This window comes from Leiobunum rupestre, chromosome 3 (genome assembly GCF_980474605.1).
Source record: "Leiobunum rupestre chromosome 3, qqLeiRupe1.1.hap1, whole genome shotgun sequence".
Classification (NCBI taxonomy): domain Eukaryota; kingdom Metazoa; phylum Arthropoda; class Arachnida; order Opiliones; family Sclerosomatidae; genus Leiobunum; species Leiobunum rupestre.
This window is the reverse complement of record NC_143386.1, coordinates 34,502,804-34,518,383: the sequence shown is the minus strand read 5'-3', so window position 1 is coordinate 34,518,383 and position 15,580 is coordinate 34,502,804. Positions and strand designations below refer to the sequence as shown.

The window sequence follows — 15,580 nt, the reverse complement described above, 5'->3', positions numbered from 1 at the left end:
CTGAGAACCATATTTCTAACCTTTACCGTAAATAATTATTGTGTTTCCAAAATATGAGGCGCTAACAAACCAATTACGTATTGCAGTTTACACTCTTCCCTTAATTCTAAACGAATACTTTTATTACGCAGTATAATATTATCAATCATTGACGTGCTAATATGCTCGAATATTACCAAATACCATAGTGTAATATCCATTAAATAGTATCGGGTATTATCAAAAGTGAATATTGAGATAAAGTCTAATACTATCGCCTCTACCTGCGACATCTTATTTGAGGGGTAAAAAATTGTTGGCTTTGGTGATGCCTTCCCCCTTGCCACTTTTCAGGAACATTAAATTTATCGATGTACACCGCCGCTGTAAAAATAGTTCGCTTTAAAATACGCGGATATTAAACTTTCGCTCGCGATAATTTTATAGTTTATTTTTCAAAATAAAGTATATAAAGTAGATATATGATTGAAACTAAAATACGACATTTTAAAAACAATAATACGACTTTTTAAAATATATACAAATGTAACTTAAATCAGTGCTTTTAGTCAGCCTAATATGACGTGATATCGCGCTAGCCACAAATTGGTCATGTGGAGTATATTACAAGAAAACGAATATTTAAACGGATTTAAAACTTATAAAGGCATGAATTTTAAATGACATTAAATCACTACAAACAGAGGATGGAAACATAACACCTAAAATTTCGGTTTCGGTTTGTTTACTGACTAAAGCCTTTGCTCTCGTTTCAAATTCATCCCTCAAATAAAAATTACACAGTGTAGATTGAACTTTCGGGGCGTTTAAAACTGCAATCGGCGGCAAAGATTGCTTACGTGGCATTTTTATTCAAGGTATTAAACTAATCACTTAATTAAAATCTTTAAACGATGTCTACAAACCGAGCGCGAAGAAAAATACTAGGCTAGAGTTTCTAAAACAGAAGCGGACGACTCGAGACGTCGAAAGCGAGGACCGAAAAAATGTGTCCCAAAATTCCCCGGAATGCACTACTTTTCGCGGGAAAATATTTCGAATAAAGTGCTTTTCTATTGGTTTAAAAAACCACGTGATCGATAGCTCTTTAAAAAGGATGTCAAGCATGGTCGAAGGTAAAATCTGAAGGCACTATTAGACTTTATTTCAATATTTACTTTTGGTATTATCCATTATATAGTATGATATATTTGCTAAATATTATCATAAATTATCAAATATCGTGTATTACCAAATAAAGTCGTGAATTATCCAGTAAATAGTATCGTGTATTATCCATTAAATATTATCGTGTATTATCCATTAAATAGTATCGCGTACTATCCATTAAATAGTATCGTGTATTATCCATTAAATATTATCGTGTATTATCCATTAAATAGTATCGCGTACTATCCATTAAATAGTATCGTGAATTATCAAATTACTTTTATCATGTATTAGCCAAATATGTAATCATGCATTATCAAATATTATCGGGTATTATCGAATATTATCAAATATAATCGTGTAATACCAAATATTATCGTAAATTTCCAAATATCATCGTATATCACCAAAGTATTATCATGTATTCCACTGGCTGAGTGGTGTAATAAAATGACTTTGCTAAGTGAAATTATACTTTTTCATTATTTATTTGATACAGAAACGATTCAAGTGTCAGTGGGATTAAAGATATTTCAAATATACGACTTCAACGAAGCTCTAATGGTAAGTTTTTTGTTCTATTTGACCTTTCTAACACATTATAAATTAAGGAGAAAAAATCGTGTCGAAGAAGCAGATTTTCAGAAAGAAACTTTACAACGAAATAATAATAATCAGCTAGGCTAATACCCAAGGCACCACCTTAGGCCTAAGTCATCAAGCGACGTTTGAAGCCTTTAATTCAGGTGGCCGGGTTACAATGCGTAGGAGGGTGGTGGCAAGCCCTGCATGCCACGAGATCGAGCCAACAGCTCCCTACACTAACTATTACCGTTAACCTCTACAAGTTTTTATGGGAAGGGGAAACCGAAGAACTCGGGGGAAAACCCCTTAAACCAGTGGGGAGAGAACTTGCAAACTCCACGCAGAAGGAGTTGTTCCGAGTTTTCACCCATTGCCACAAGTTGGGATCGAACCCGGCTCCTCTTGCTGCGAGGCGAAAGTGCTAACCACTCCGCCACCCCACTTAAGAGTAATTAATAATCAGCAAGCTAGGTTAATACCCAAGGCTTCACCTTAGACCCAAGTCATCTAGTGACTTTTAATGCCTTTAAACAGGTGGCCGGGTTACAATGTATAGGAGGGTGGTGGCAAGACGTCCATGCCAACAGCTCCCTACACTAACTATTACCGTTAACCTCAACAAGTTTTTATGGAAAGGGAAAACCGAAGAACTCGGGCGGATACCCCTTTAACCAGCAGAGATAGAACTTGCAAACTCAACGCGGAAGAAGAGGTTCGAGTTTTCACCCAGTGCCACAATCTGGGATCGAACCCTGCTTCTCTTGCTGCGATGCGAAAGTGCTAAGCACTCTGCCACCCCACGGATTTATTTATTAATTACACAGTAAAAAAAACGGTTTGATTATAAACCCTTTAGGGGTATTTCAGTTTTGTCAGAAATTCACTCCCTAAACGGTTTTAATAGAAACCATAGTTAGCGAATGGTTCAAATACACACCGCACAGTAAACCGTCTAAGGTTTAATTCAACACCCTATAAGGAGTAGTTTTACACCGTTTAGGGCCGGTTAATGGTATAAACACCAGTCGTCTAAGGTGCAATTCAACACCCTAAAAGTAGTAGTTTTACACCGTTTATGGTCGGTTAATGGTACAAACACCAGTCGTCTAAGGTGTAATTCAACACCCCATAATTAGTAGTTTTACACCGTTTAGGGCCGGTTAATGGTACAAACACCAGTCGTCTAAGGTGTAATTCAACACCCTATAAGGAGTAGTTTAACACCGTTTTTGGTCGGTTAATGGTACAAATACCAGTCGTCTAAGGTGTAATTCAACACCCCATAATTAGTAGTTTTACACCGTTTATGGCCGGTTAATGGTACAAAGACCAGTCGTCTAAGGTGTAATTCAACACCCTACAAGGAGTAGTTTTACACCGTTTAGGGTCGGTTAATGGTACAAAGACCAGTCGTCTAAGGTGTAATTCAACACCCTACAAGGAGTAGTTTTACACCGTTTAGGGTCGGTTAATGGTACAAAGACCAGTCGTCTAAGGTGTAATTCAATACCCTATAAGGACTAGTTTAACACCGTTTAGGGTCGGTTAATGGTACAAAGACCAGTCGTCTAAGGTGTAATTCAACACCCTACAAGGAGTAGTTTTACACCGTTTAGGGTCGGTTAATGGTACAAATACCAGTCATCTATGGTGTCATTCTACACCCTATAAGGAATAGTTTTACACCGTTTAGGGCCGGTTAATGGTACAAACACCAGTCGTCTATGGTGTCATTCTACACCATATAAGGAGTAGTTTTACACCGTTTAGGGCCGGTTAATGGTACAAACAGCAGTCGTCTAAGGTGTAATTCAACACCCTATAAAGAGTAGGTTTACACCGTTAGGGTCGGTTAATGGTACAAAGACCAGTCGTCTAAGGTGTAATTCAACACCCCATAATTAGTAGTTTTACACCGTTTAGGGTCGGTTAATGGTACAAAGACCAGTCGTCTAAGGTGTAATTCAATACCCTATAAGGACTAGTTTAACACCGTTTAGGGTCGGTTAATGGTATGTTATTTTTCGAAATAGTTCTGGTAAAGGGTCTAAAGTTTGAATTTCAGTGTAAAGAAACCAATTAAAAATACTTATTCAAAAAGTGAGTCAAAATACAAATATTAAAACATTTATTTCTGCAATTCAGTGGTAATTTTTTTTACCTTTACTGCACATTTAGTATGTTTTAATCCCAAAAAACAAGACTCAATTAGGCTTAACGTTTTAAACAAAACCGCGGAATATTCTATATTAAATATCCAGTATGCAGCGATCAAGCTGCTCATGGCCATTTGGAAGGTTGACGCTTCGGTCACTTTAACTTGATCGACAAATACCTCATAGTCGTCACAAAAAAATTTCGGGCTACTATACACGATTACAGGCATTTTAGATACTCTCGAAAGGTCGGTCTTTGCGTAAAAAAACCTCTCGTGGTTTTCGTTAAAAAGGGCAGGCAATAATAATAGCGAAAACCAATCCTTGGCACCTAAAAACGTTTAAAATTAGAATTTATAGTATTAAGTGGTTTAATGTTGGCAGCTACCTTGCCGTATTTCTGGACTAAGATTTTTTAGTTCGTCTAATATTTTCGCTTTTAAGGTGGTTACGTTTTTTTTCGCCAATGACCAGATTTTAGCCGAGCATTTTCGCAATGACTCTTCTAGTTGTACTTCAATTTTTACTTTTGTAATTCTTTCAAATTCAAGAAACATCTATTGAAATAAATATTTAATTATATAATATTATGAAGTGTCAAGGTAAATTTTCTACTTGTCTCGCATCTGAAAGAGCTGGATACTCTTTCAACACCACTGTTAAGCTTTGATCTTTTATAATTTTTCTCCTGTCAGCTATCGTCTTATCCATTTTAGTGTCTATTAGTACCCAATCTATCTCGAAGCTTTTCATCTCCACGACCATCTGTGATTTGTGCATCTGAATACTTTCTTCATCTTCAAATTCTTCATCAAACACTACAGGCTATAACGGAATGGTTAGTTAGATGATTGCCGAACAAAGAGTTTTAATAGCAAAAAATACCTCAACTCTCACAACATTAACAATAGATATGTTCTCAACTGCAGTTGCAGATGGATCTTTGTAGGAATCTTTCCCAAATTTCTTTTTGTGCGCTGCTACGACAGCTATTTTACCCAAAGGTTTTCGAAAATTTTTAAACTTGGTAACCAATTTATGGTGCCAGATTTCCTAATAGAAAATTAAATTATTATTATTTTTCTTCCAATCCGTATCGGAGCAATTTCGAAAACCTTGAATAAAAACTACACATTTGAATTTTTCAGTAAATAAATGGGGTTGCACACTGCGTTAAGACCCTTATTTGATTTAAGAGGAACTAAAATACGTTGAAGTGTTTTACATTCCTCAAAATTATGTACACTAGGTTTTTTTTTTCTCTAAAATTAAATTGCCTAGAAACTCTTGTAGAGAAAAACTATTATGATTTGTTTAAAGTGTCGGACGCCTTGTTAGAACAGCCTAATATTATTGTAAATTTAAATTTTTACCAGTCCTTCTCCAGGCTGTGATTTTAAATGTGGGTATTCCATTACTAATCTGGCCGCCATGATCTTGTGATACGGATACCTACAAAGAGTTAATTAAAGTCATCAGTAGGAGAGTCCAAACTGCTTTGTTAATTGCAAATGGCAAACTCACAGTCCAAATTTTTTAATACAATCACTTAACAAAATGTTTATCAATAGAGCGTTCATTTCTTTTTTCCCATCGACATCAAGTGCATTGTAGTCATCTTTATTTTTAAAAATCTCGGGAACATCAGGTAGCTTGTACTTCATTATAAATTCATCTCTAGTACACGTGACAACTGCTTGCGCTATATTTTCAGCAACCCTGTATTAATAAAATAAAAAACACTTTGAGATATTGGGATATTCAAAGGTCTTGAAACAATTAATACTTCCAATTTGCAAGTTTGAATAGTCGCACAGCCATCTATCGTAAATGTAGAGAACTATTAGAGTTCCGCTAGTACGAAAAATTTTCGGAAATTTTGTCGCGTGTTAAATAAAAAACACAATTTAACCTAAAAAACCCGGGTTATTTTGATTTTGTGCTGCCAAGTTATGTTGACTGTGATTATCGAAACTCGCTTATTGAAATTCCTTAGTTTTTGCATTCTGCCAGAATTTACTCCAAAATTAGGTAATTAAGTTCCTGACATTAAACTTTACATTTACTAGAAAACCAGAATTATTTGAAACCAACGCTTCATAGCAACTCCAACTGCTCTTCTCTGCTCGGACTGAGCTACTCTTTAGAAATGTTATGATTTACAACTCACCAGTCTATTAATCCCAGGTCTTTATCATTATTAGAAGCAGTTTCCATACTTCCATTATTATTCAAGTTAATATTCAATTCGTTGTTACATGTAGCAGTAGAAGTAACGTCTGGTCCACCTTCAATTTCTTGATTAGTATCTGAAATCTTTTGCCTCTTTCCTTCGGGAACTTCACTTATCTATTGCCAGAAGTTTGTCAATGGGTGGGTTTACGTGATGTAGAAGTATAATTTAGTATAGTCAAAGCTACGCTCAAGGGAGGGGTGGCGTTACCCGAAACCCCTCTGGCTACTCCACTGGCAAGATATTTTATTCCATATTGAGCATATCCTAAAACTTGAGTCTTTTTCCATCACGGAAAATTATTTACAATTTGAAATAACCTAGCTTTCCTGATCTTCAATCATATATTTTTTTAACTCTTAAAAAATAAATATGAAATGATATCGGGTAGTAAAATATCAATAACACGTGTAGTTCAAAACCTCACAAATGATAACTAAGCCAATTGAAACAAAAATAATACCCGTTTACCTTTCGTGTAAATTTTATTTTGGTTTTATTTTTGAATTTGCAATCGGTTTCGACATCAACATATTCATCGAAATCGTCATCGAAGACCTGTTAAAAATCAATTCGAGTATTTATTTTTATCTATACGAGTTTCATCGTGGTCTATTTTCTTTATCAATTTACAGTGACCGCAAAATCTTTGGGATATTTTAATCCAGTGATGGGCACCGCTCGTCTCATTGTGAGCGGTTTTGTTATTATGAGCAAAATTGAGCGGTTAAATTTCCTTTTCAGAGAAAATGAGAGGAGCGCTTTTATTACCGCTCAAAAAAGAGCGGAAAGTGAGGAGCGTTTAATTACCGCTCAAAAAGAGCGGAAAGAGACGAGCGCTTTTATTACCGCTCAAAAAGAGCGGAAAGAGATGAGCGCTTTTATTACCGCTCAAAAAGAGCGGGAAGAGAGGAGCGCTTTTATTACCGCTCAAAAAAGAGCGGAAAGAGAGGAGCGCTTTTATTACCGCTCAAATAAGATCGGAAAAAGATTAGCGTCAATTTTACCGCTCAAAGATTAGTGAGCGGGAGCGGATATTAAGCTAGCGAGTGCGAGCGGTGTGTGAGATGAGCGGCCCTTTGATGAAAATGCCCAACACTGTTTTAGTCCACATAGCTTAAAAATTATCCCTCAAAATGGCGGCCATGGTCAAGGCATAGAAAACTAATATATATTATATGTGAGAAATAACAACACCTACCTGATGGATAAAATCTGCCCCCCGAAAATCCATTAAAGATTCATCAGTGTTGATTTTTTCCAAAAATGCCCCATAGCTGTTGTCTTTCACTCGAACTTTGGTTTTTCTTCCACCCAAACACAACAATAGCCAAACGCCTTCATCTTCCATTGAATATTTCAGTTATTTAAATAAATAGAATTAAGAACTATTCGCTTTGTTAATAAACTATTGTCGAGTATATCGAAAATAAACGGTCGTTTTGAGCTCTATTACTCAAGCCTGATTCCGATCTTTGTAACTTGGAGAAAAAAATGCTAAAAAGAACAGCTCCCCCGCTTGTGGTAGTTACGGGGTCACGCCACCTTGCGTAAGCGCAAAAAAGTGTCGGACGTATCTGGGGGTTTTTTTTAGGTGGAGGGGAGTTCGCTTATTTCATTTTTTCCCATATCTGTTTCTTCCAAGGCGCTTCTACAGTTTCTCCTTCACCCCCTTTCTCGTACTCTGCCTTTTTAGAGTAGTTAAAAGAAAAAAACTAGGTTTTTTCATCTAAGAAAAATAGGCAGACATAAAAATTTTAAGATTGTACCGAAATTTACGATAGTAAGCGCGAGTCAGAATACTGAAATTTAAATTATATGAAAATAAGTGGAAATAAATTATGGCAGCATCTGGATTATATAGTTGTGTTAAATGTACGTATTACTCGAAAAGGTTTACGGCACTGTTAACTCACATGCAAAACAGCCATTCTCACGATAAACATTTTAATATTACTTGTGGACTGGAAAACTGCGGTAGGTCATATCAAAAGATTAGCTCGTATCAACGACACGTTAGATATAAACATAAACAGTTTCTTTCGGACGTTAACTATCCACCTGGTGTTACGCACGAAGAAGAGAACGCTATGGATATAGAAAATGAAAGTGAACCTGAATTGAGTGACGATGATTCGGGAACTAGGAATGAAAGGCAATTAAAACCCGCGGAAATTCGTGAAACCTTACTGAAAATCATTCTGAAGTATCGCGAAGCCCATCATCTACCGCGAAGTGTTGTGGAATCGTTAACCAATGATATATTATTATTTTGCGAACATATTATTTTAATGAATAAGAAAAATGTGTTAAGCGTTATTCGTTCGAAAACCATAAATATTGACGAGAAAGAATTATTTTCAAAAACTACCGAAGTTGGAACCGCTTTCGAAAGCTTAAATTCCAATTATAAAATTAACAAACTTTGCAAATCTAACTACGGATTAATAGAGCCAGTACAATGCCCGTTTACGGAATCTTTAGACAAGATAGAAAAAAGCTACTTTAATTATGTTCCGATACTTAAAGTCCTTCAAAAACTATATTCTTCGGATCAACAGTTAGGTAAACACGAAGATTTAAAAAAAATACCTGATCAGTGTATTGGACATTTTCTTCAAGGATCTGTCGCTAAAAGAATCATAGCGGAAAACCCAAGTTTCAACCTAAACACGCTGCAATTGCAAATTTATACCGATGAATTTGAAATTGCAAACCCTCTTGGGTCAAAACGTGGAAAACACAAAATAGTAGCCTTTTATTTTTCAGTGCTCAACTTGCAGGCGAAATACCGATCTAGACTAAGTGATATAAATTTAATTTTGTTGGCGAAGTCAAAAGACATTGATCAATATGGCTGGTACGACGTCTTAGAACCCCTTATTTTTGATCTTAACTGTTTGTTGCGAGAGGGAGTAACCATTGATAACCAAGCGATGTATTTAACCGGAAATGCGGCAATATTTACAGGGGATAACCTTGGACTCGCTAAAATAGCCGGGCTCAACGCGTGCTTTAGTTCCGGAAAAATATGTCGATTCTGTATGATTTCCAAGAACGATATTTCAAGTAAACTCAAGGAAAATGAGCTGCAATTAAGAACGTTAGCTCGACATAGATACCATCTACAGAGCATCGAAAGGGTTCCGAGTGACCAATCTATTTATGGTGTTCGATTCGAAAGTCCCCTAATGAAGATAAATGGCTTCGATATTACCCAACAATTACCACCAGATCCCATGCACGACTTAAAAGAAGGAATTATGCCGAGTATTTTAAAGCGCATTTTGAACTATATGTTTATTCACACAAATTTGAATATCGAAAAACTGAATAATATTTTAAAAAACTTCCGATATGGTAAAACCGAGAGTAGTAGGCCAGAAATCCAAATTCGTTCGGCAATAGCGGGTGACGGGAGCTTAAAAGGTTCTGCTAGTGAGATTTATTGTCTATTTCGACTGCTACCTTTTCTTTGTTTCGAATTCTTACCAGAAGAAAATGATTTGCATTGGGATGTATATCTTAAAATTAGGGAGATTGTAGATTTTATATACGCGACACATTTACACATCTCTTTCATACCGAAACTTCAAAATCTAATCGAAAGTTTTTTAGGTTCAGTCTCTCGCGTTTTAGGAAGTGAAATTATGACGCCCAAGTTTCATTATTTAATTCACTATGCGAAAGCGTATCTCATGTACGGACCACTAAAAACAATTTCGTGCATACGATTCGAGAGTAAACACAGTTATTTTAAAAAAATTGCAAAATCTTCAAATAACTGCGTAAATATTACGAAAATGTTGGCCAGTCGACACCAGTATTTACAGTGTTACAACACGTTAGACGAACAAACATTTGGTTTGCAAAATACGAATGCTGGAAAATTTTTATTTAAACGTGACTTACCACCCCCTTTAAAACAAATTATGAATGACGAATTTCCAGAAAAAATCTATTCATTTACAAAGGCTACTTTTGAAAATGTGCATTATTCGACGGAATGTATGAGAGTCTACGAAACTGAACGAAACACTATTAAAGCTTTCATGAAAATTAAATTCATTTTCTACCTAAATATGTCGCTAATACTGGCTGGAACGATATACGTGGTTGAAGGTTTTTCTAAACATTTACACGCCTATGAAGTTATAGAAGAACCCCAAAATTGGGTAATTATAAAAGCCGGAAGTGAAAGTCAATACGAATTGTTGGATATATATCGTATTGAGCAAAAGTTTTATATCGCGTTAAGATCTAAGCCCGTCAGTTTTGAGAACTAATCTGAATGTATATTTTGTAAAATTGTAAACACCACTTCAAAATTTACATAAATAGACTAATTCGTTACCTATATAAAGACACATTTGAAATCGAATCTTCAAAGGATTTTTAATATTTCGTAATAAAACGGTACTCTTCCTAAATGCCCTTACCTTTTCGTTGAAATAAAATTATCGTACAACGTGCCAAAAACTATTTATTCCATAAAACAATTATAAAACGCTTTAAAATTAGAGCTAAATTTAATTTTTGCCGTTATATTGAACGACCGATTACTATTATTATATATCTTATGTTTGTTATATTTATGAGGAAACAAAACTTTTAACCATCAACTCGCAATCGAATTGAGTCTGTTAAAAAGTTTGACATATATAGAAAATAAATATTAAAAGTTATTCTTGTTTACATGTCTTCAAAAAAATTAGTTTCCACCATTTTTCCTATAAAGTGGAAAATTATCGAACGTTGTGGAACTTCTGGCTGAATTATCGAAAATAGAGCACGATATTGTACGCAGTTGAAATTATCGTATGGCCTATAAATGGGAAACGAATTATCGACGTGTACTACGTCTGGCAACGGTGGAACTAATTGAATGATAGAACTGGACAAAAAATGTTGGTCGCGCTTGTGAGTATAAAATTCCGAGAGAAACGTTCGAGACGAATCCAGAGTAAACTTATCGCGAAAACGTATTCATGTTTCACGATGGGCGACGATGGCGCCACTCATGGTGGAAAAAACTACCGCAATTTAGTTGTCACGTTAAGTAAAATTATCAAGTAATCTGAAAATGCATTTAAATTTCATATTAGTTTTTCTACCGAAATATATATTTTTTTAATTATCGCTACTAATTTTGACTATCGAATATATTTAATGTAGTTTTTATTATCCCAATCAGTGGCGTCGACAAGGGAGCGGTTTCCTTGAGCCTACCTTTGACTGTATTTAAGTTTCACCCCCCCCCCCCCTCTTAACATTCACATACTTAGACACCACTTCAGGGGCGTAGGAACGTTTTAGATGTTGGAGGGGGCAAAGAGAAACCAAAAGGGGTCTGGAGAATTGTTTTGAATTTTTAATCGAGTGTAGCTTCTCCGAATGCATGTGTACCTTTTACTACTATATAAATTGGCGGGAAAAGACTGAAATTTAAACACAGTTGAGGTTCTATAAGCTTTTTATGCTTTAAAAATGAGAATTTGAGACTTTTGAAGATTTCTACTGACCAAAAAGTTGGAGGGGGCAATAACATTAGTTGCCCCTCCCAGCAAAAGTCTAGGGAGGGGCATTGCCCCCTTTGCCCCCCTGGTTCCTACGCCCCTGCACCACTTCAAAATTGGTGAATTTCTGTCGATGCCACTGATCCCAATAAATAAAAGTTACCCCAATTCAACGGGGTCTCGATCGAGGAACGGTTTGAAAGAAATTTTGGATTGCTTCAAAAATTCGTCTGCTACTGACGTCACCAAATTGAAATCCCATTGATTTTCAATATTATCTCATCTCAGTGACGTCACGATTTCCGTTAGCAACGAAGTTACCAACCACAGGCCTTAAGCAACCATAGCGTTTCGAGGCAACCTTTTATTGTCTAAAATTTATTAACATTGGCCCCAAGGCAAATTATACTTTGGAGATCAGACACCATTTACATTGTGCAATTAGTCGATTTTTGTTTTATTTCCCAAAAGAGGCATAACATTTAAATGTTTGGAAGTAGATAAAAATTTAAGACTATGGTCAGTAATGGGAAAAATTCGACTAATGTAACTGGGCTTTTCACGGTTCTGGCTGATTACGTTTTAAAATATGTTTTTACAATATTTTACATATACAAAGGCTACGTTCAAAGAAACTCAACAGAAAGAAATCCGTTGAGTTATCGTTGAGTTCTTCTGACAACGTTGTTGAACGCTTTTCGTTTTCCGTTGACTTTTTATCTTAATCGCGTCTGCTACCTTTCACTGTCGAATGACGTCACGCAACCGATGTTCAACGGAAAAAAACCTACTCTTCCGCCCTCTGACTTCGTTGAACAACGTAATTTAGAAACCGGAAGTGAATAAATGTATACAGTAAAATCAACGATCAGCGCTAAGTCCGCTGAGTCTCGCTGAACGTCGCAAAAACAAAATTGGGAAAAGTGTCATAATTCGCGACCAGGCAAAAGATGAGCGAGAAAGAGGGAATTTCAAACTGACATTTTTGTGAGACATACTGTTTCGAACGATTATCTGAATAATTCAACCGGTTTTTACACAAAATCCTAAGGATTTGTGTGTATTAGTCTCACGTACAGTGTAGCCGTTGCCGATGCCGCCGATGCCGCCGTGTCACGCATACCTCTTCAACGGTTAGGGCTAGAAGAGTCAATGATATCTCGTTCGAATGTACAAACATCGCCATTGATAGCCTTTCATAAAGTTTTCAAATCGGAGCCCAAGAAGTTGGGCATTTGCCCAATTTACTATTTTCGGTGATTTCCTTTATGTGGTAGATATTTTCTTTAAAATTAAGTCCGATAACGTTAAAAAAATATTATTGGGTAGGTTAGGATTCAGTTGAACTACAATTCGGTTATATCAGTAAATATTAAATTTAAGTATAGTTTTCGGGGTTATTTACCGGACCCCAATGTTCGTGGTTTTATATTTCCGCCTGAAAGTTGACATAACGTTCCTTAATTTAAGTCCGATTTTCGTGAAAGTTATATTTTTGAATAGCTGTGGTTTACACTTAACCTAGAATTGCAAATACGTTCCTTAAATTTAATTCTAAGTAAGGTTTTTTGGGTAGCGTATACGGACCCCCGCAATTTCCAACATTGTAAATCCGCGTGTTTATAGAGGTCTACGCGCCCGTTTCCCTCTGGCGTTTTTCAAGGCCGTTCAGAGTGGGCCGCACTTTGAGCAGAAGTAACAATTAAGTATGACACTGATCGGCCTAGTCTTCGGCGTATGACCAGAAGTAACAAATAAGTGTGATCAAAAGTAACTAATAAATGTGATCAGAAGTAACTAATAAGTTACTAGAAGAAATAAGTGTGACACTCAACGGCGGACTAGTAGTAACAAATAAGTGTGATCAGAAGTAAATAATAAAAGTGACACTGATCGAAGATATTTTCGATGCTTTCAAAGTATGACTAGAAGTAACAAATAAGTGTAAATATGTTTATATGTGTGACCGTGGATATATTTTGGTTGCGATACCGGCGTTGCAGGTTGCTGTGAATAGCTCAAACAAACTTAACACATTAGAAGGATTGTGTGTATTCCGACCGTCGTACGTCTTGTTACTTCTCATATCAGATACATTTCCGATAAACCACCTGATTTCTCTGGTTACCTATACCCTTTTTTATCTGACCTACGGCTATCTGATTTTTTTTATCTGGTGCCGGTAATAATATAACCGATGAAGTTCGAACAAACGCACCTACGCCCAATGACTACGATACGAAACATTGCTTACGCGTAGGCGGCGCGCACTGCAGCCAGGTACGGTATCGTTCAATATCTCATATCGGAGATCACATGGCGATTTTGGCGCGTCTTAGGATGTTCGCGTCCGCTGCTTATAAATTCAACGAATTTCATCAATAATTACTATAATATTGCTTTTAATTTTTTTTAATTAGATTTTTTTAAGGACGATATTTAACTACTTTGAGCTTATAATTTTTAGACTTTTAAATAGTTTACACATCAGATAATTAACAGTTCAAAACACTTCAAAACATTAGTACTTAATATTATATTGTGTTGTGTCACGTGTTATGTGTAATGAGTTATATAAATTATATGAATATGAGTTATGAGTTCTGTGAGTTACATGAGTTATATAACTCATTACTCATGAGTTACATGAGTTATATAACTCTATTTATGAGTTACATGAGTTATATAACTCATATTATTCATGAGGTACATGAGTTATGAATAATATGACTAATATAAGTAACATGCGTAATATCAGTTATTTGAATTACTTGAGTTAAGAGTTAAATGAGTTATATGAATTATGAGTTATATGGGTTATATGCGTTTTGAGATATAATTAAGTGAATAACGTTTTAAATTAATTATGTTTTATATTAGTTATATGAATTATAAGTTATGAATTATGATTTTTATGAGTTATGGTTTATGACTTTGGAATTATGATTTATATGAGTTATGAATTATGATTTATATGAGTTATGAATTATGTTTTATATGAGTTATGAATTATGTTTTATATGAGTTATGAATTATGATTTATATGAGTTATGGTTTATGACTTTGGAATTATGATTTATATGAGTTATGAATTATGATTTATATGAGTTATGAATTATGTTTTATATGAGTTATGAATTATGTTTTATATGAGTTATGACTTATGATTTATATGAGTTATGAATTATGTTTTATATGAGTTATGAATTATGATTTATATGATTTATAATTTTATATGAATTGTGAAATTTATGAACTTTAACAATATTAATAATCTTCTGTAAATATACACTCTTTTTAGAAACGTTTACTGTGCACCGCCATTATCGTACAAACAACCGACGAGCAAGCGCTCTACTACAGCAATTTCATTCTCCCAAAACCGGTTTTTTCATCACCCTCCCCGTAGACTGTAATGGCGTTTTCCATTGGAGTCCTCTGAGCGCTCCTAAATATAAAACGTGTTCCATTGGGACAAAAAGGGCAACTCCAAAAAGGAGGCACGTCTTCCATTGGCACTGTTGCTCCCTCGCGGATTGATCCGAGCTGCCCCAACTCGAGGGACGGGGCAACCAAAAAAGAGCAATTTTTAAGCAAAGTGACTCCGAGAAAAATTCGTATTCCATTGGGAGGGCTGGAAGTCTAGTCCTCCGAGCACCTAGCGGAGTTCTCCGTGGTAGAGCGATGACGTAGAAGGCAAATCCGGATCACGCTCGGAGCAGTCCCAATGGAAAACGCCATAAGGTAATGTCTATAGATGTCACGACAATCGTCAATCAGTCAAATTTGAAAATTGCGCGCTTTTCCTCACTATAATAATGCCGGGAAAATACTGTTCTATTTATGATGAATTAAAATATAAATTTCAGTTTTTAATGGAGGAATATTATATTTAAAATTGTATTAGCTTACCTAAATAGCGACAAATATGATCATCAATA

At 35.6% G+C, this 15,580-nt stretch overlaps 2 protein-coding genes across 2 annotated transcripts; one reads left to right on the top strand and one right to left on the bottom strand.

Moving 5' to 3' along the window:
* Nucleotides 1-3,469: 3,469 nt before the first annotated feature.
* Nucleotides 3,470-7,843, bottom strand: LOC149951577 (sterile alpha motif domain-containing protein 3-like). Its single transcript, XM_090169592.1, has 10 exons — nucleotides 7,325-7,843; nucleotides 6,595-6,681; nucleotides 6,061-6,239; nucleotides 5,415-5,609; nucleotides 5,264-5,342; nucleotides 4,776-4,943; nucleotides 4,506-4,715; nucleotides 4,279-4,447; nucleotides 3,896-4,221; nucleotides 3,470-3,553 (listed from the first exon to the last, which is right to left on the bottom strand). Exons 1-10 carry the CDS (start codon nucleotides 7,472-7,474, stop codon nucleotides 3,470-3,472), a joined length of 1,647 nt encoding a protein of 548 aa, XP_090025718.1. The 5' UTR covers nucleotides 7,475-7,843.
* A 121-nt stretch (nucleotides 7,844-7,964) lies between these two features.
* Nucleotides 7,965-10,409, top strand: LOC149951576 (uncharacterized). The gene has a single exon (XM_090169591.1). It carries the CDS (start codon nucleotides 7,965-7,967, stop codon nucleotides 10,407-10,409), a length of 2,445 nt encoding a protein of 814 aa, XP_090025717.1.
* Nucleotides 10,410-15,580: the final 5,171 nt, after the last annotated feature.

What these genes read in the sequence shown, in the direction of transcription:
- LOC149951577 (XM_090169592.1), bottom strand. Translation starts at nt 7,474, where the DNA reads ATGGAAGATGAAGGCGTTTGGCTATTGTTGTGTTTGGGTGGAAGAAAA. An exon ending in TTAATGTTGTGAGAGTTGAG is followed by an intron (nt 4,716 to 4,775) that starts GTATTTTTTGCT and finishes ATTCCGTTATAG; the next exon opens with CCTGTAGTGTTTGATGAAGA. An exon ending in CTCTTTCAGATGCGAGACAA is followed by an intron (nt 4,448 to 4,505) that starts GTAGAAAATTTA and finishes TTATTTCAATAG; the next exon opens with ATGTTTCTTGAATTTGAAAG.
- LOC149951576 (XM_090169591.1), top strand. Translation starts at nt 7,965, where the DNA reads ATGGCAGCATCTGGATTATATAGTTGTGTTAAATGTACGTATTACTCG.